At 40.1% G+C, this 20131-nt stretch overlaps 1 protein-coding gene across 1 annotated transcript; it reads left to right on the top strand.

Annotated features, from left to right (window-relative positions):
- Positions 1 to 15119: 15119 nt before the first annotated feature.
- On the top strand, positions 15120 to 17136 carry LOC310858242 (putative G-protein coupled receptor 34; the record flags this gene model as incomplete). The annotated part of the gene is made up of 2 exons (XM_083764350.1): positions 15120 to 16017; positions 17105 to 17136. 2 exons carry the CDS (start codon positions 15120 to 15122, stop codon positions 17134 to 17136), a joined length of 930 nt encoding a protein of 309 aa, XP_083620476.1.
- Positions 17137 to 20131: the final 2995 nt, after the last annotated feature.

Raw genomic sequence — 20131 nt, 5'->3', positions numbered from 1 at the left:
GGGACCCAGGGGCACAGCCACACAGAGCTGTCTACAGGAGTGGTTGTGTCACTCAAAAATATCCCAACACGGATTTTTTATTGACAGAAAGTAGCTCAAAAGATTTTTAGGAAACAAAAGCATGGCAGATTGAAAGAGGATAATTCAAGCTTGCCCTATTACAGCTGCAATGAGTTTAACGTTGTTCAATACAGATCGTATATGCAATTTGGATCAATGGGATGTCAATGGAGGGCATTGCAACTCTAGATTCATCACATTGTTAAGTGTTGCAAATTGTGGCTAAATGACTCTTAATCAAAGGAATTTCCAAACTGATTCCACTATATTTCAAAGGCCCAATTAATTCCAAAATTAATTATAAAAATCAGACCCATCTGAAGTGAATGATACTGTACAAGCCCTCCTCCCTGGCCTGTGTGTATCTGTCTGTTAGCGCCCCCCCCCCCACACACACACACACACACACACACACACACACACAGTATTACACAATGTCGAACATTGCAGCTGTATGGAAAGCTTGACTTATTCTCTTTCTATCCTCAAAGTGTTTGTTTCATAAAAATCACTGTATACATGTTATGAGTTACTTTGTGTCCTTGCAGGTGATTATTTTTCTAAGTGCTGGAGTTTGGAAGTGCTCGTTAGATATCACTCAACTGTCCTGTGTACCACCTGTTTTGAATTAGCACATAATGCAAGAGGCAGCAGGACATTGCTTTACTAAAAACGAGTGCTTCCAAACTCTGGAAAAAAAACATGGCCGTGGTCTGCAAAAGGTAAATAGGAGTGGTTGCACCACTCAAAAAGACAAAACACCATACAGATATGAACATGAACACCCCTCTACAGTGCTTTGGCAACTTCCCAATCAACAGGATTGCCAACAACACTGCATATGAGACAGGCAGGTGACCCACACATAATTTAGCTTCCCCACAGTGTCAACACATTATAAACCATTTTAGTTCTCTTGTGTGTTGTTACTTCAACATGGTCTATATGTTGTAACACAAGGAAACATGTACAACACAACATGACTTAACAGTCACTTCAAAATTTCCAATCAAGCAGCTGGTGATGTCAATTAGTAATTTTGACTCAGGTGTGCGTGCAATCCAAATCACAATTTTGCTCACGCGCGCACACACACACACACACACACACACACACAAACAAACACAGTGTCAAAATTGTCAAATTGGGAAAAACTTCAGCAAATAAAAGCTTCACATCACACAAAACAACAATGCTTCTAACTAACTAGTTGCTGCTTTATTAATTGGAAAATCAAAGTGAAATTACACACAGGCAATTCCATCAATTCCTTAATGATAATTAAGCAGTTAATTAGATAAGCCAGTGCACCATTGGTCCTTCCAGCAAGGTGGTCCCCAACTAAATGAATGATGAGTTTGTAACCAAATGGACCAATCAGAGTAAATATCTGCATTCATTAATGTAATACCAGAACAGAAGTCTACACAATTAGATGTAAAATAATTGTCATTTTGATCAACGTTTGCCTGTTATCTCTCCTAATGGTACCAACGTCAATACAGAATGGAATTGTGGACAAACTTTTATAGAAAATATGTTTTAGTCTCTAAATGTTCTGATGAATTGAAAATGGTGGACCCTGTTGTAAACAATTAAGTGTAATGCTGTATCAGTGTGCCTCCACAGACCACAGTAACAGTCTTTGTATTGAGTTGTGCTTTCATGTGAAATGTACCTAGCCCAAACATTTAGATTCTCGTAGAGGGTTTTTTTCGATTCTGACGAATCTCTACGAGTCTAAAACATAACCCACCCTTTACCGTCGAAAGTTGAACGTTTGTGCCTCAAAATCACTCTTACCTTGTACAAATGCAAAATCTAAGCTGCTTTTAATGTTGCCCCACTTGTTTGTGAGGTGTACGGATTCAGATTAAACACGGAACATGCTTATTGTTCAATAAAAAAGCTATTTTAATCCACTCTGTCTCGGAATCTGGCGGTCATCTTGCTTTTATCTCCATTGTAAATGCGCAAGAGAACCCTGGCCGCTAGAGGCGCGGGCAATATTCTGTTGCGCCGTTTACCGCATTTACAATGGAGGATTCAGAAACAGAGTGGATTAAAATAGCTTTTTTATTGAAAAATAAGCATGTTCCGTGTTTAATCTGAATCCGTACACCTCACAAACAAGTGGGGCAACATTAAAAGCAGCTTAGATTTTGCATTTGTACAAGGTAAGAGTGATTTTGAGACACAAACGTTCAAATTTCGACGGTAAAGGGGGGGGGGGGGGTTATGTTTTAGACTCTCGTAGAGAGATTCGTCAGAATCGAAAAAAAACCCTCTACGAGATTCTAAATGTTTGGGCTAAAATGTACCCATTCTGCAAACTGTTAATAAATACTGCAATCTTATTAAACGACAACAAAATATTCTAATAGTTTTGGGTCTGATTGAGTCGGCTATAATTCTCATCAAATGGTGGTCCGTGGCTCAAATGGGTCTGAGAGGCTAAATGTCATATGGTGATCCGTGGCTCCTCAAATGCCGAATAAATGGTCTTGAAAACCACTGAGCTAAATGAGCCAACACCAAACACTCACCTAGGCTGCAGAGTGGACAGTGTTTCCACTGCAGATTCTTGTAGAAGCTTTTTTTGTTTTTCACCAGCCAGGTAAAAACACTGACGAGTCTAGTCTACTCGATGTCCATGTCAATTAAATGTTACATTACGAGTTATTCATTAAAACAAACGGCTTGTTGTAAGTTACAAACACTAGCAGGCACGTGTTGGGAGTTGGCGTGTTACTTTTTTTTACCAGAAGGTGCGGTGGTGCGACCTGATGACTTAAATTGCATGCATGCGTGCACCGCAGCTCAAGGAAACCCCCCCCCCCCCCCCCCCCCCCCCCCACACGCGCACACAAACACACACGCACGCGGCACACAATGTATTCATTAATTCGTTCGTTCGTCCGTCCTATATGGCTGCATTGAAGTGTATGATTCAACTTTTCATGGTTTATATTAAATTGTTTTAAAATGTTAGTGTTATAGTAGGCCTATAGTCTATAGAGTAGCCTAAAACATAATTAAAAAAAGCAAAGTAACTTATGGGGGCAAATTAATCGCAATATTTCTTATTTCTGTGATTTCTTCTTCCTGTGAAGCACTTTACAATTTACAATTTAGGCATTTAGCAGACACTCTTACCTTAATCCAGAGCGATTTACAGTAAGCAAGTACAAAAAACATGGTAGGCCTAATACATATGTAAAAAGTCTTCATATAAGCTATAAACAGTGGAATATCTATAGAACACCGAAGTCTGACGTCACTTTCAGTAGAGGGCGCCAGTAGACAGGTTCATGTATTTTTTTAGTTGCATTATAATCACTTTTTATTATTAGTGTGGTTGCCCAAAGGGCAACCAGAGTCTAGTAACACTTTATTGTGGGCTTTATTGTGGGCTATAGCACACAATAGAAAAAAACATGGTAGGCCTAATACATATGTAAAAAGTCTTCATATAAGCTATAAACAGTGGAATATCTATAGGGCACCGAAGTCTGACGTCACTTTCAGTAGAGGGCGCCAGTAGACAGGTTCATGTATTTTTTTAGTTGCATTATAATCACTTTTTATTATTAGTGTGGTTGCAACCAGACTCTAGTAACACTTTATTGTGGGCTTTATTGTGGGCTATAGCACACAATAGTTATTGCCAGTCTATATTTATTATTGTGGGCTCGCCACAGCGAGCACACAATAGTTATTGCGCTTCTTTATTCCGCCGTTTTTTTGTGACCTAGTAACTTCCACATACTTTATGCTAGAAATTTAGTTCAAACTTCAAACTGTTCAGTTCTTTGCAGTGATGTGTGCTTGTATTTTAATTTTTACAAAGTTTTATACTTTTTATACTTTTTAACTTTTTAATTTTTTTTTACATTTTACACACAGTGAGAGTCGATGGAAGAAAGGTCCCATTTTTCACAGTTAACTTTTTTTTAGCTCTTATTACTCCGTCATACTTTCACTTTGAAACTTCATTCAAACTTTATAATGTTCTATCTTTGAACTTTCATTGGTGAAAAAGTTGTTTTGAAAAAGTTTATACTTTTTAAAATATTTAACTTTATTTATAGTTTTTTCCTCCCATCGACAATGTATGGGATTTATCTCTAAATCCACCTCACTTTTGCAGCCTCATTACTCTGGCATACTTTGTCGTAGAAACGTGATTTAAACTTTAGAAAGCTCACACGACTCTGGACTTTTTCGTGGTTCAAACCGTATTCGAATACGTTAAACAATTGGCAATTGGCTGGCCTTTACACAGCTCTCGCAAGAGCACGCACACACACACCCTGTGTTCCTATTGGCTGGCCTTTACACAGCTCTCGCAAGCGCACGCACGCACGCACACACGTTTTTTTATTTATTTATTTTTTATTTAAAAAAAAATAAAAAAAAATGAAAAGAATTGAAAAAAATAAAAATAAAAAAACGAAAAAAAACGAAAAAAATGAAAAAAATTAAAAAAATTAAAAAAATTAAAAAAATTAAAACTTAAAAATAAAAAACATTTTTTTTTTTTTTTACATTTAAAGAAAAACTTTTAAAAACACTTCTACAACTTCCACACACTTTATTCTGCTTAAACTATAGTTTTTACAAATTTTCATACTTTTTTTAAACTTTTACTTCAGCTTTAATGCATTTTCTACTTTTGTTTACAATATGCTACAGTCCCGAAATTTTGATTATGGATTTAAACCACCAATGGTAACACCATTACTCCGGTCCCCGAGTTTCAAACTTGACACGGCAATAACTTTATGCAAAGCATTTTACGCGAGCCCACGCAGTTTCTACAGGAACTGCTTTCTAGTTTATCTTAAACGCCCAATGCATTCTCTATGGCAATAGCACAAACTTTGGCATGCTACTAGTCCTACATACTTACACCTAGCAACTCCATTCTAGCCTACTTAGGTTCATCTTACGGTGGACATGTTTGCCTGAAAAGGAATCTTTAAAATGTTTCATAGTTTTAGAAATATAGTGCTTTCAAATTTGATAATTTTAAATGGGGCTCAATGGCAGACATTGGCACGTCAAAAAAGCACTTTTACCTAGAAACTACATTCACACTTTTTATTATTCAGCTTACTGTGGAGACACATGCTGGAACGTTTTACTTTGAAATGTTTTGTAGTTTCTGAGTTATTTAACGTAAACGCCCAATGCATTATCTATGGCAATAGCACAAAAACGAGGATTGAAAATATAGTATGCCGTATGATATGGGCTATAGCCCATGGTCAAAAATGATGAAAAACGAGGATAAAAAAATGGGAAAAATGGAAAAAACGATGGGCTATAAGTTACCCATCGTTCTTTTCATTTCATTTTTTTTTAAATCCTCAAAAATGATGAAAAACGGCGTGCTATAGTATGCCGTATGATATGGGCTATAGCGCATGGTCAAAAATGATGAAAAAAATGAAAAATTGAAAAAAACGATGAAAAACATGAAAAAGCGAGAGGCTCTCGGAGGGCATACTATAGTATGTAGTTTTTCACGATTTCAGAGGATTTGAAAAAAAGGTGAAAATCGCTGAAAAGCAAAAGTCCATGGTCACAGACCGCATACTGGTCAAGGTCATTTATACCGGTCAAGGTTATTTATAATGGTGAAGGTCATTTATACTGGTCAAGGTCATTTATACTTGTCATGGTCATTTATACTGGTCAAGGTCATTTACTAGTCTTATGAAGGTCATTTATACTGCTCAAGGTCATTGATATTGGTCAAGGTCATTGAGCGGCACGCTATAGTGGGCGATTCTTCATCATTGTTGAGGATTTGAAAAAAGGTGAAAATCAAGGAAAAGCAAAAGGCTATAATCCATCGTTTTTCACGATTTCGGAGGATTTGAAAAAAAGGTGAAAATCACGGAAAAGCGAGAGGCTATAGTCCATGGTGTCGGAGGGCATACTGGTCAAGGTCATTCATTGTCGTTTTTTACGATTTCGGAGGATTTGAAAAAAGGTGAAAATCGCGGGAAAAGCAAAAGGCTACAGTCCATGGTGTCGGAGGGCATACTGGTCAAGGTCATTCATACTGGTCAAGGTCATTTATACTGGTCAATGTCATTTATACTGGTGGTCATTTATACTGGTCAAGGTCATTTATACTTGTCAAGGTCATTTATACTGGTCAAGGTAATTTACTAGTCTTATGAAGGTCATTTATACTGCTCAAGATCATTGATATTGGTCAAGGTCATTGAGTGGCACGCTATAGTGCGCGATTCTTCATCATTGTTGAGGATTTGAAAAAAGGTGAAATCGCAGAAAAGCAAAAGGCTGGTCACGGAGGGCATACTATATAGTATGTAGTTTTTTACGATTTCGGAGGATCTGAATTTTTTTTTTTAAATTGCGGAAAAGCGAAAGGCTATTATAGTCCATGGTCTCGGACGGCATACTTTAGTATGTCGTTTTTCACGATTTTGGATGATTTGAAAAAAGGTGAAAATCGCAGAAAAGCAAAAGGCTATATAGTCCATGGTCACAAAGGGCATACTATAGTATGTCGTTTTGCATTTTCATTTGAGTGCTATAGCGCCACCCCTTGGCCAATGGTTGTGGGCTTCGCGTCCACAGTTTGGTATAGCGCTCTACCTTTGCAAAAGCCGACTGCACGGTTCAGCCAGAACTGCTATTTTTGGCGGATGAAGGAGAAGAGATAAACAGACAGAAACAATAAGGGACCAGGTGTCCCTTCGGGCTTTGTCTCTAAATAGACTTGGTACCCTAACTTTAGGGAGTACAAAACACAGTAAAGAACCTGGGGGTTATCTATGAAAAGGCAACACAATGAGCAGTAAAAATAAACCATGCAAATACAACTAATTGAGCAGAGCACTGCAGGGAGTTGAACCCCGTTCTGGTAAACCAGAAGTACCACACAGTTTTTGTTTTGTTGTAATTTACAGGTCCAACAGCAATGACATTCATTGTATTTATTTCAACAGTAAATTAATTTCACAATTTTACATTGTAGGCAAAGGTATATAAAAGAAAATTAAGCACAAAGCTTATTCTTCCCGACCTCCCACGGCAAGGTCATTTGATAAATATGGTAAAATACTAACCAAGAAAGAAACACAAATACAATTTGAATCATTAACAGACCATGAATGATAGCCATGTTTATGTCTTTATACAATTGAAAACCGGAGGACTCACTCCACAAATTGCTTGTAACCAGAGTGTAAAAAGTGTATATCTGAATAATTGTCAACATATTTAATGTCAGAACAGGTTCTGGCATACCGGTATATCCATATACTAATATTGATGACATCAGGGATCTCCATATATGGGTTTAATTGTGACAGCAGGTCGCATTTACTATGACATCAGGGATGGAGTCATGCAATGTCACGAGACCTGGGCACCATATATGGGGCTTTCCCCATGTATGGGGATTTTGAGTGGTTCTTTTGAGTGGTTACCATGAGACTGTCACAATATCATATATTGGCATTCCCATATATGGGCTTAATATTGATCACAGTCAGGGATTGTATTAGGGCAGGGGTATTCAACTAGATTAGGCCGGGGCCACAACTGTAGAATGATTGTGTGGGGGGCCGCACAGCGTGCGCAAAAGGCGTAAAAAAGTGTGGCTTCTCAAAATGCATTTCGTGTTCAAAGATGTCTGTAATACATTTGTGCACAGGGCGATATATGTCTATACAAGTATTGATTGATGAATTTATTAACAGATTGGAGAATTACAGTACATTTCAAGCACAACTCAATACAAAACTGTTAACTGGAAGACACCATTAGGGTGTCTGCTGGGAATGCCCGTTTATGGAACCTTTTTTCCACATACATTTGTTATTGTTCAAGTTTTCGGACACGTTTTAGAGTGTAAAATGTGTGTCAGGCGGGGCCTCGGGCCACAAAAATGGGGTCCAGGTAGAGCCAGACCTTAACTTCCAGCCCTGTTGAGATCTATCCTCTGGTTGGATTTCCATTACTATGGTCCAGTTGATTGTTATTGTTGTATGTCCCCAGGTTGACTTTGTTTATGACGACATGCCTGGTAGATTACTTTTTGAAAGACATTTTCGAATGCAGCCCCATTAGTGTCTGAGTTCTGCCAGTGACTGTACGTTGTGACCCAGCAGGACCACAGCGTACTGCTCGTCCTACTGCTGTGGCAGATTGGCTTGTGCACGCATCCGCCTGGGTGACGTCAAACTGCTGGGCGAGTGCGGGCGCTTTGGCATGGGATGAACTTTGACCAATAAATCACAATGACCTGGACACTATATGGCGGCTGATGTCACGTGATGTCACGATGACCTGGGCACCTGGGGTGAGCGACAGGGATTTGAGTTAGGTGATGTGTCAGAGTGATGGGGATTATGGCTTAGCTGTCAAAAACGTTTCAGTTAACTGCGACCTCCGGTCGCAATGAAAAGGTGTCATAATCCCATGAGGGATGGGCCACGAGGGTGCATGACACTTAAAATAATTCAGTCATTCACCAGCATACTACTAGTAAAAAAAAAAGTGCAGCATAAAACGTTTGGGTCATAGGCCCATCAATGTTTTAGATTAAACATTTTAATTTAAAAATAATCACATCAATACACATCACATACCGGGCCTGTGTTCATATCTGATGTGTACTGATGCTTCACTCGCACATTATAAAAGACATACATCAATCCACATCACATACCTAACCTAACCCTGCGTTCATTATGTAATGTAGGCTGACGTGATGAAGCTTTACACAAATTAGATCTGATGATACAGCACAGACAATAAATAGTCTTATGACCTAGATGTTTGCTGCTGCTTGGTCTCTGCTCAAGCAGTTGTCCTTAAGGTAAGTATTTTTCCTGCCAGTTTCCCTTTGTTTCCTACATTTTTACATGTCAAAATATTATTAAAAAAAACATTCACAGAAAGTGTGTCAAAAGAATACATAGAGAAAAATCTAATTAAATGTAAAATTGAAAACAGCAGATCTACAAGTTAAGCTTTTAGATCCTGGGGAGACATCACGTGTCTTTATCTTTACACCAAATGAGAAAGGGAAGGAGAGAAAAAATAAAGATGGAAAGATTCCACAATATATATGTCATTGTGGACGATTGCCATAAATTATACGAGGTGAAAATTACACAATGGCAGCAGCATTCTTCTCTTCTTTGCTTCATGTTCTGTAAATTATGTTGTAAATGACGGGAGTCGCACATGACGAGCATCGCGCAAGAATGACAAAACGCACCAAAAAACAGCAGCAGCATTAGTCTCAGTCCTGCATCAGTCTTCTTCACTTCATTCTTCTGCCAAATGACGTAAGAAAATGTATTTACAAAAGAAGGTTGAACTATGGAGAATGGAGATACAATGTTTCTGCCCGACAGCCAAAGATAATAAACATATTTCCACATCACATTTGTACACACAAAGTCCACTAGTGAAGAACTAGGCCACTAGGGCAAAACATTCTGAAATGACAGGGAAAAAACTAAAAACAAACATTTAGTTGTCGGCCTACAGGATGACATTTAATTTGGAAGTCATAACAGTCACTGACAGGGCTGTGTCACCATTATTTTACTGTATTAATAACAGTCACTGACAGGGCTGTGTCACCATTATTTTACTTTAATATCGTCACTCAAATTGTGATTAACGATTCAACCCATTAAAGGGCCACTTCACCCCTTTTGCAACCAGAGCTTATTTTAATGATGTTTAGATCACAAGAAACACTTTCCTGGGGGTTTTATGTGTGCAATATGTTTTTGTCATGATTCAATGATCATGACCAAAAACCAATGTGGTCTCACTTCCTTCCTGGACTACAAATTAACACCTCCATGCAGCCTCCCCACTCTCCACAAGGAGGTGAAGTGCACTAAAGCATTGTAGGAATTCACGATCCAGTCAAACCCTATTTTTCTGTCCATAGCTCACAAATTGTGCTACCGTTATCTACTAAAAATACCATTCACCGCTGGAAGAAACTGCAGTCACTCAATGTCCCTTTAAAATGGGACAATCATTTAATTGTGACAGGCCCCCCCACACCAAATGGACCCGTAATTTTGTTCCATTTGTACACTGAGGCCCCTTTTCCACCGGTTGGTTCCCAGTGGGAACCGGTTCAGTTCTTTTTGGTTTTTAGTCCATGAGCCAGAGCTCCAAAATTGAAACGTGAATTATGAATTGAGTGGGCAAAACCATACCTATATTAGATTGTTATCACCATTAAACTCTCCCAATTGAGTACTTACACGAAGACAATGATTTATTGTATTACAAATTTTACATTTTTAAATATGCAAATGAGGCATTATGTAGGAAAATATGCAAAATAATCAAAAACATGAAAAAGCTACTACTGTGGAAGGGTTATCATGTATTAATTTACTTGTATTGATCCTATAAACAATTTAATATAGGGTATAGTTTGCCCACCAATTTTGGAGCTCTGGCTCATGGACTAAAAACCAAAAAGAACTGAACCGGTTCCCACTGGGAACCAACCGGTGGAAAAGGGGTCTGAGAGTTACAGAACCGTGGTTCCATTTGTATACTCCGAATTACACACCTTTAAAGGCAAGGTATTCTCAAACATTTAATAAAATGGAAATTATTTCCACTCAGCTAATTTTACTCCCCCCGTTCAGTCAAAATAAAAACCAACGAAGAGTAAGGGGGGAAGTCCCGCCTCGTTGTCTGGGCCAGCCAATGGCCAGCTGGGCCCAAACGGAGCCAGCCAATAGCCAGCTGGGCCCAAACGGATCTAGAAAGATGGCGACTTACAGTGCAAGGAATTACAGGCTTCATTTTACGTCCATGTTAGACCCGGGGAACGCTTTGTCCATATCTTTTACAGTCTATGGTACACATGCACTTCCAAACTCCAAAAAATAACATGCAATCACATTTCTTGACAGAAAGTAGCTCATAACATGTCTACGGTGGATTTTTATGAAACAAACACTTTGCAGATAGAAAGAGATAATTAAAGCATTTCGTACAGCTGCAATGTTGGTGAGTTTGATGTTTAATACAATTAGATAGGACCTCCGTTTGGATGAATGGGCTGTTATTGGGAAGTTGCACCTAGTTGGCAAGATGGCCATGGTCTGAATAAGGTAAATTGGGAAACTTCACCCCTTTTGCAACCAGATCTTATTTTAATGATGTTTGGGAGACAAGAAACACTTTCCTGGGGTTTTTACGCATATATCTAAATGGCGGAGCGGTTGTGCAAAGAACTGCCTGGCAGCACTGTTTAATGCAATTTATTTGCGCGAGTTATAAGTATTTTTCGTTGAATTACTCATGACAAAGTTCCCAGTCCCACATAAAACTCCCAGGAAAGTGTTTGTCTCCCAAACATCATTAAAATAAAATCTGGTGGTGCAAAAGTGTGCCTTTAATTTATTTTAGAAAAGTATAAATGTAATGAATGCATATAATTAGTTATATCTGCCCTGTGCAACTTTTTTTATGAAGCCTAAAAGCCACAAAGAAATGTATGTATTCATATATTCAACGTCAAACAATTAAAATTGTTAATCGCAATAATTTGTATGACAATGAATGGTCAACTTAACATGTTGTAATGGTGACACAGCCCTAGTTTCTACTACAGCCACATGTAATCCGGGTACGTACCGTGTGGGGCCTTCTGCCACTATAGCTGGTATTAATAGAGCTGCGTAGGTTGTATGCCTCGTAATCTCAGGGAGAGTTAGTTGGCACCGGCTGGTTTCAGCTCAGTCGAGTAGACACCATTACCAATACCAGCCATCTCCTGATGACTGCATCCAAGGTCACCGCATGACACCAAGGTCACATGATTAACCTGCAAGACACATACATAAAACAACAATACACTTTTATACAGTGTAGAATTAATATAACTAGTCCTTACCCGTTGTGAGATATTTGCCCCCCCGCGTACTGCGCCCTGGTCGCATTTTTTATTCACTAATAAATTCATTATTAATCATTAATGTGTCAAATCGAAAAAAGGGCTCCGTTACGCCCTCCATATTCATATGGTCAATGCCTGTGTGAAAAGTGGGAGCGATTGGTGCAGGCAATGAGGAGATAATGCTTTAATGCTTTGTTTCGGACACACACACACACTCACACACACACACAGACATTGTTAGAATTATAGTATGATGATATTAAAGTGATATTTCACTTTAAAAAACGCTTTGTCATTTTGTCTACTCAGGCTTATGTGAACACCGCAGACAGTTTTTAAGTTGCTTGATTCAGTATTTAGATATTTGATATTCATTTTAGCTGCCTTCATATACAAACCCATTGTAACTTCAAAGTCTATTTTAACCATGATAGATTCATCGAAAATACCCAACCCTTTTTCTGGTGACTGATTGTCCCAATACATGAGGGGGCCGTGGTTTTTCATTTACTGTACATTTTTAAGTTGTTCAGATGGGGGTCCCTGGTACAACATAGCGTTCAGATGGGGGTCCCTGACATTAATTTGGGGGTCCTTGACATGAATAGCTCTGAGAAGCATTGATTGATTAAGCCTGTTACTTAATCTATCCTGGGCATAGAACTGACCGATAATCTACAAACACTAAACACACCACATTAAGTAACAGACTTACTGTAACTATACTGATAGATTAACAGAGGTTAAGTAATGGCTAAGTAATGGGTTACGTAAGCATTAATTGATTGAAGAAGGAATTAATGATGAATTAATGATAGGTGATGCATATAGTAATCATGAGCTAAGCCTTAATTAAGGCTTAATTAAGCCTTAACTACGTGTATGAATTTGTAGTATAGAGTCTCCTCCAGGTCTGCTCAAGAGGGGCACAACAACGCAAGCGTAAAGAAAAAGCAATCCTGCAGCCTGCAGAGTGGGGGGAAGTAGGCATCCAGCAGCGACCTGATGGGGCGGGCGGGCGGGCACAAACACACACACACACACACACACACACACACACACACACACACACACACACACACACACACACACACACACACACACACACACACACACACACACACACACACACACACACACACAGCATTTGATCATTTAGATAGATAAGACTTGAGGCAGGATGTGTTTATATATCGTTGCTGTCAGGTGGAAACCTGGCATGTGCAAAACAAATTAGTTGAAAAACATTTTAAAATAGTGAAAAAAGATCTACAATGCCTTGCCTTGTGAGCTTGTAGATATACACTGCTATTTTCACTACTTTTATGTGACACTCTTGCGTGATGAAGTAGGGCATTCATTTACAAAAAAAAGGAAAGATGTGGAGCACTGGAGATACAAGGTTTCTGTCTGACAAACAGTGGTATTTAGTACCGGCATGTGTAGATAGATAAGATAAGTCTTTTGGGGAGGGATTGCTTAGTGTAAGTTGCTTATATGGGCTTGTTGTCTAATATTGTTTAAACCAGTAGTTCTCAATGCATGTGTGTGTGTGTGTGTGTTCGTGCGTGCATGTGTGACCTACTGTATAGTCGCTTCCTTCAATCTGGCAGCACTGTACTCTGCACAAAGTAAAGACGGAGAAAAAGGAAGAGAGAGAGAGAGCAGAACATTTTGTAAGTTTTTAAAAATGTATTTCTTTGTTTGTTGTTACTTGTTTTGTAAACTGATCTAATGAAATAATTGCTACGGTAATAACAGTTGGCTGGAAAATAACACTTGACCTTTCAAGGTCTGGATTTAGGAGACAAAACTGAGATACTATAAGAACGCTTCCTGTTAATAAAGATAATCAGGGGTCACCGGCTTGTGGTGGATATGTTTTGTCAAAATATCGTTTTTGCCACGGACATACAACATGAGTGCACAATATTACCAGAACCACATGCAGGTCTGTAACACTGATGTGCCAAAGTGTTGTAGTAATTCAGTGTCATACATATTCTGAAGAAAACCTGAAGACATGACATTCAGTTATTGGGTATGCTCAAAATAACGTTATGTTTTAACGTTAAAATGAAAGTAAAAAATGTCCCCCGGGCGAGGACAAGTCTTTGCCACGGACACAGATTTGTCTGTGGACATTTTGAGGACCCCTGGCGATAACAATAATTTGGTACCACTGTTGAAAACGGATGGATATTAATCTGGTCCGAACTTCTGACCACTTCTGGCCAGGGAGGTACTGTTCAATCAATGGTCAAAATGAATAACGCTACTGTTTTGACCCAGCTGGACATTGTATTTATTGACTGGCTACTGTTTTGACCCAGATGGACATTGTATCCACTAGTGGAACACCCTGATCAGTAAAGTCTGCTAAATGAACAATCCTTGTTGTGTAACATCTGAATTGTCTTTCTCCCTCAGAAGATCTCATCTCTCTGAAGACACCACGATGGACAGCACTCCGTCCTTCCAACCTTCCTTTCTCACTCACTCCAACTCCACCCTTCTGTCCACCCGTCCATCCTCCACCATGTCAACCATCCTCTCTTCCCTCTCCACCATGTCATCCGTCTTCTCCTCCTCCATGTCAACCATCCTCTCTTCCCTCTCCACCATGTCATCCGTCTTCTCCTCCTCCATGTCAACCATCCTCTCTACACCCTCCTCCTTGTCTACACCCTCCACCTTCTCTACACCCTCCACCTTCTCTACACCCTCCACCTTCTCTACACCCTCCTCCTTGTCTACACCCTCCACCATGTCAACCATCCTCTCTTCTCTCTCCATGTCATCCGTCACTCCACCCTCCTCCATGGCAACCATCCTCTCTTCTCCCTCCACCATGTCAACCATCCTCTCTACACCCTCCACCTTCTCTACACCCTCCTCCTTGTCTACACCCTCCACCATGTCAACCATCCTGTCTTATGTCAGCTCCATGTCATCCATCCCTCCATCCTCCACCATGTCGACCATCATCTCTACACCTTCCTCCATGTCATCCATCCCTCCATCCTCCACCATGTCAACCATCCTCTCTTCTCTCTCCACCATGTCATCCGTCACTCCACCCTCCTCCATGGCAACCATCCTCTCTCCTCTCAGCTTCATGGCAACCATCCCCTCAACAATCCTCGGGTCGCCCTCCTCCAGCCCCCACAACCAGACATATTGTCCGTCCCACGATGAGGCTCTGCGCGTGCCGCTGGCGTTTTTCTACTCCCTGCTGTTCCTCGTGGGCCTGACGGTGAACCTCCTGGCCCTGTGGGTGTTCCTGTTCCTCCGGCGCCGGTGGAACTCCATGCACATCCTCCTCGTGAACAGCGCTTTGTCCGACCTGCTGCTGCTGTCCATACTGCCCTTCAGGGTGTACTATCACGCCAACGGGGACGAGTGGCGGCTGGGCGCCTGGGCGTGCCGTCTGGTGACCAACGTGTTCTACATGAACATGTATGTCAACATCGCCATGCTGGGCCTCATCGGCTATGCCCGCTATGCCTGGCTGAGTCGCCGCGGAGGCGGCGGCGCGCAGTGTGCGCCGGTAAGGAGTCCATGCGGCATGCCGTGGACCTGGGTGGTCTGTGGCCTGGTGTGGGGGCTGGCGCTGGCCCTGATGGTGTACGGAGAGGCCAACATACCTCAGGACCTAGAAGACAGAAAGTGCTTCCAGTACACGCGGTGGGATTCATTTGGGTGCATAGCGTCCATTAACGTGGCTCTGGAGGTGATGTTCTGGGTAGTTTTCATCATGCAGGTGGTCTCCTACGGGAAGATCGCCACCAGCCGATATGGACGCACGGCCAGGAAGTCCTTCTTTGTCCTCTTGCTGTTCACCGTGTGCTTTGTGCCGTACCACGTCTTCCGTCCCGTCTACATCAGGTCTCAGTTCAACCCATCGGCCTATGACCTGTGCTGGATACAACAGACCCATCAGGTGATGGTCTTGGTCTCCGCCTTCAACAGCTGCCTGGATCCCGTCATGTACTTCCTCCTGTCCGGCTTGATGCGTAAACCGGCTGCGCGTGCCCTAGGCACGCATTGTGTGTGCGTATGTGCGTATGTGCGTGCGCGCGTGCATGAGTGACCTATGGTCGCTTCCTTTGCGTTTGTTTCTCACGCACAATCTGGCAGCACTGTACTCTACACAAAGTAAAGACGAGGAAGAGAGAGAGAGAGAGCAGAACATTTTGTAAGTTTTTAAAAATGTATTTCTTTGTTTGTTGTTACTTGTTTTGTAAACTGATCTAATGAAATAATTGCTACGGTAATAACAGTTGGCTGGAAAATAACACTTGACCTTTCAAGGTCTGGATTTAGGACACAAAACTGAGATACTATAAGAACGCTTCCTGTTAATAAAGATAATCAGGGGTCACCGGCTTGTGGTGGATATGTTGTCAAAATATCGTTTTTGCCACGGACATACAACATGAGTGCACAATATTACCAGAACCACAAAGAGATAGCCCTGAATGAATGACCATAACAGGTCTGTAACACTGAGTGTTCAAATGGAATGAATGGCCCCTACAGGTTCCATTTGTACACTCAGAGTTGTCATGATCCTTGCAAATAAAACATTTGAGAACCACTAGTAGGCCTACCAGTGGACTCCTAATTTGCCAAAGAGTCGTAGTAATTCAGTGTCATACATATTCTGAAGAAAACCTGAAGACATGACATTCAGTTATTGGGTATGCTCAAAATAACGTTATGTTTTAACGTTAAAATGAAAATCTAAAATTTCCCCCGGGCGAGGACAAGTCTTTGCCATGGACACAGATTTGTCTGTGGACATTTTGAGGACCCCTGGCGATAACAATAATTTGGTACCACTGTTGAAAACGGATGGATGTTAATCTGGTCTGAACTTCTGACCACTTACACATGGTGTTCAGCCAGGGAGGTACTGTTCAATCAATGGTCAAAATGAATAACTCTACTGTTTTGACCCAGCTGGACATTGTATTTATTGACTGGCTACTGTTTTGACCCAGATGGACATTGTATCCACTAGTGGAACACCCTGATCAGTAAAGTCTGCTAAATGAACAATCCTTGTGGTGTAACATCTGAATTGTCTTTCTGCATCAGAAGATCTCATCTCTCTGAAGACACCACGATAGACAGCACTTTTATTTTTTATTTTAAAATAAATCATGACATTAGTACTAACTGACATCTGGTTGCATTGAAGTGTATGATTCATGGTTTATATTCTTTATAATCGTTTTAAAATGTTCTAGTATAAAAATAGAAAAAGAACCACCGCTCATCCGCTGAAAAAACTTAAGAGAGGTGCTGGAGCCACAAAGGGAACATGAGAAAAAATAAAGGGAAGCTCCGCACACTCAGATCTGCGCACAATCAATTTATTTGGCAAGCTTTCGGTCTACTGACCTTCTTCAGGCATAATCAAAAAGTGACATAGGACAGAATATATGTTCATCACTTGATTGGATGATTGATCACACCTACGTATGTCAAACATTTCAATATGAAGGATAACTCATGGGAGTTGTAGTTCTCAGTGAAACTACAAGGCACCCAAAAAAAAAAAAAAAAAAAAAAAAGTCAATAATGCAATCCAATGCAAACATCAGGCACATAGCCATCATAAAGCAAAGAGCAAATGTAATCTTTTGTTATCTGTTTATAGAACAACACTCATATCGAAATCTTGTCCCGTATATTTGGTCCTCTTTTATATACAGACAGAGGTGGATCTTTAAAATGTTGTGTGAGAGCTGGATCTGATGTCAAAATATGCCAATATTTCATGACTGTGCTCTTAATCATGTAGGCCTGGGGAGTGTAGGTAGTGATACAGGAAACTGAATATTGTTTTTCCTTTTTTACACTTTTTGTCAATAAAACAGATCTGGATGTGTCTAGAGCAATATGGTAGGCATCATCAACACATTTACTGGAATATCCCCTTTCTTGGAAGCGTTTTTTCATTTCCAGGGCTTTTCATAAGTAATCTTCATCAGAAAGTCGTCTCAGTCTGTAGAACTGACTTTTTGGTAAGCCATTTTTTTTATAAAAAACAAACTCTCCTGGCCCCCCTTAAACCAGGCAATTATCCCTGTGGCAACTGTGCCCAGTGTAACAACACTTTGAAAACTAATGTCTTTAGACATCCCAGAACAGGTAAAGCCTTTCCAGTAAAGGGTGTCAACTGTCATCACATGTAACACAATTTATTTTTATATATTTGTTAAAATGCCCATGTGATAAAATCTATATTGGTAAAACTATCCGTCCCCTAAAACAAAGGATCAGTGAACATAAAAGTTCAATCAGAAGAAAAGATGAAAACTACCCCGTAGCCTGTCACTTTAATAATAACTCTCATCCTATCTCCTCCCTTAGGTTCCAGGGAATAGAGCAGATTACTCTTCAGAGAGGGGGTGATGGTCGACAGAAGGTTATGCCAGAGAGAGCTCTATTGGATCCACACTTTAGAAAGTCTACAATGAAGATTTCGATATGAGTGTTGTTCTATAAACAGATAACAAAAGATTACATTTGCATTTTGCTTTATGATGGCTATGTGCCTGATGTTTGCATTGGTTTGCATTATTGACTTTTGTTTATCGTTTACTTAGTTTGTAAATAATTGTAATTTCTTCCTCGTGATGTTTTTCTATCTATCTATCTATCTATCTATCTATCTATCTATCTATCTAAATTGACACTTGGTGCCTTGTAGTTTCACTGAGAACTACAACTCCCATGAGTTATCCTTCAAATTGAAATGTTTGACATAGGTGTGATCAATCATACAATCAAGTGATGAACATATATTCTGTCCTATGTCACTTTTTGATTATGCCTGAAGGTCAGTAGACCGAAAGCTTGCCAAATAAATTGATTGTGCGCAGATCTGAGTGTGCGGAGCTTCCCTTTATTTTAATTTTAAAATGTTCTAGTATAAAAAAAGCAAAGTAACTTAGGGGCAAAATCGCAATATCGAATCAAATTGCAATATAATAAAGTATCACAATATAAATGTAATCGGCAGCCTATATCGATATAGTCTCGGGAGGTAAGTGAATCGACCCACCCCTAATTTAAATGTGTTGGTCTACACTACACGGTAGAAAAACTAAGGTGGTAGGCCTACCCAAGTCTACTTTACGTGGTCGAAGCGCCATTTTTTGCTCTGAATAAACGTTGAAGCATTTTAAAGTGAATTGTGAGACCCTACTTGTTTTTCACGATTGTGCCGTCTGCAGCACCACGCTATTTTTGTCTTTGAATGTAGGCCTATCTTTTAGACCTCTGTTCTAATAAACATCATTAGAACAAACAACCATGCCTTAATGGTCCATTTGTTTACAATTGTTAACTTATTTACAGTATTATCGTTTTGTGACTTACCAGTTTAACTTCAAGTTCAAGGTCTGAACTAGTGTTGGTGGGGCTGTCCCCGGAAGCAGTATTAGGACAAATGTCTTTTGCAAGGGAATTAAGGATACAGGATAGGTCTGGCCGAGTGGCCGGGGACCTCCATCTGTCTCTCATGCATTTTCAGAAACTGAAATCTTGGATACAAATCTTATGCAATCAGCATAGGGAACGCAGTCAGGAATGGGATAGGGCCTACTGCCTACATATTAAATTAAAGAAGTGGAATTGTAAGGGATGCCACAAAGAAATGAGCTGACACAATTGGAGTAGAGTAGGCCTACAACTCTTAAAGTTGTCAGCGACGACCAGTCTGCTCTCTCTGCTGTTTTTTCTTTTCTTCCTGTGACCATGATGACTCAGGATCTTTCGTTTTTAGTCTGTCTATGGTTAGGATGCCTCTATTTTTTTCTATGTATACTATTAACAGTTTGCAGAATGGGTACATTTCACATGAAAGCACAACTCAATACAAAGACAGTTACTGTGGTCTGTGGACGATAAAGCATTAAGCAGAAGCACACTGAAAAAGCATTACACTTGTTTACAACAGCGCGTCGACCAAGGTCGCCCTCAAGTGGACAAAAGCAGCAAGAGGCGAAACACCATATAGCTTCTAACTGGCGTTAAAGTTGTTTGTTTATTTTCCCCTGCCTTAAAATTACTTTCGTTTTAGAGGGTTAATGAAATTATATTTTAAAATAGGAT

The sequence above is a fragment of the Protomyctophum parallelum genome (genome assembly GCF_964188405.1).
Source record: "Protomyctophum parallelum genome assembly, chromosome: 1".
NCBI lineage: Eukaryota > Metazoa > Chordata > Actinopteri > Myctophiformes > Myctophidae > Protomyctophum > Protomyctophum parallelum.
This window is presented reverse-complemented; position numbering and strand designations above follow the sequence as displayed.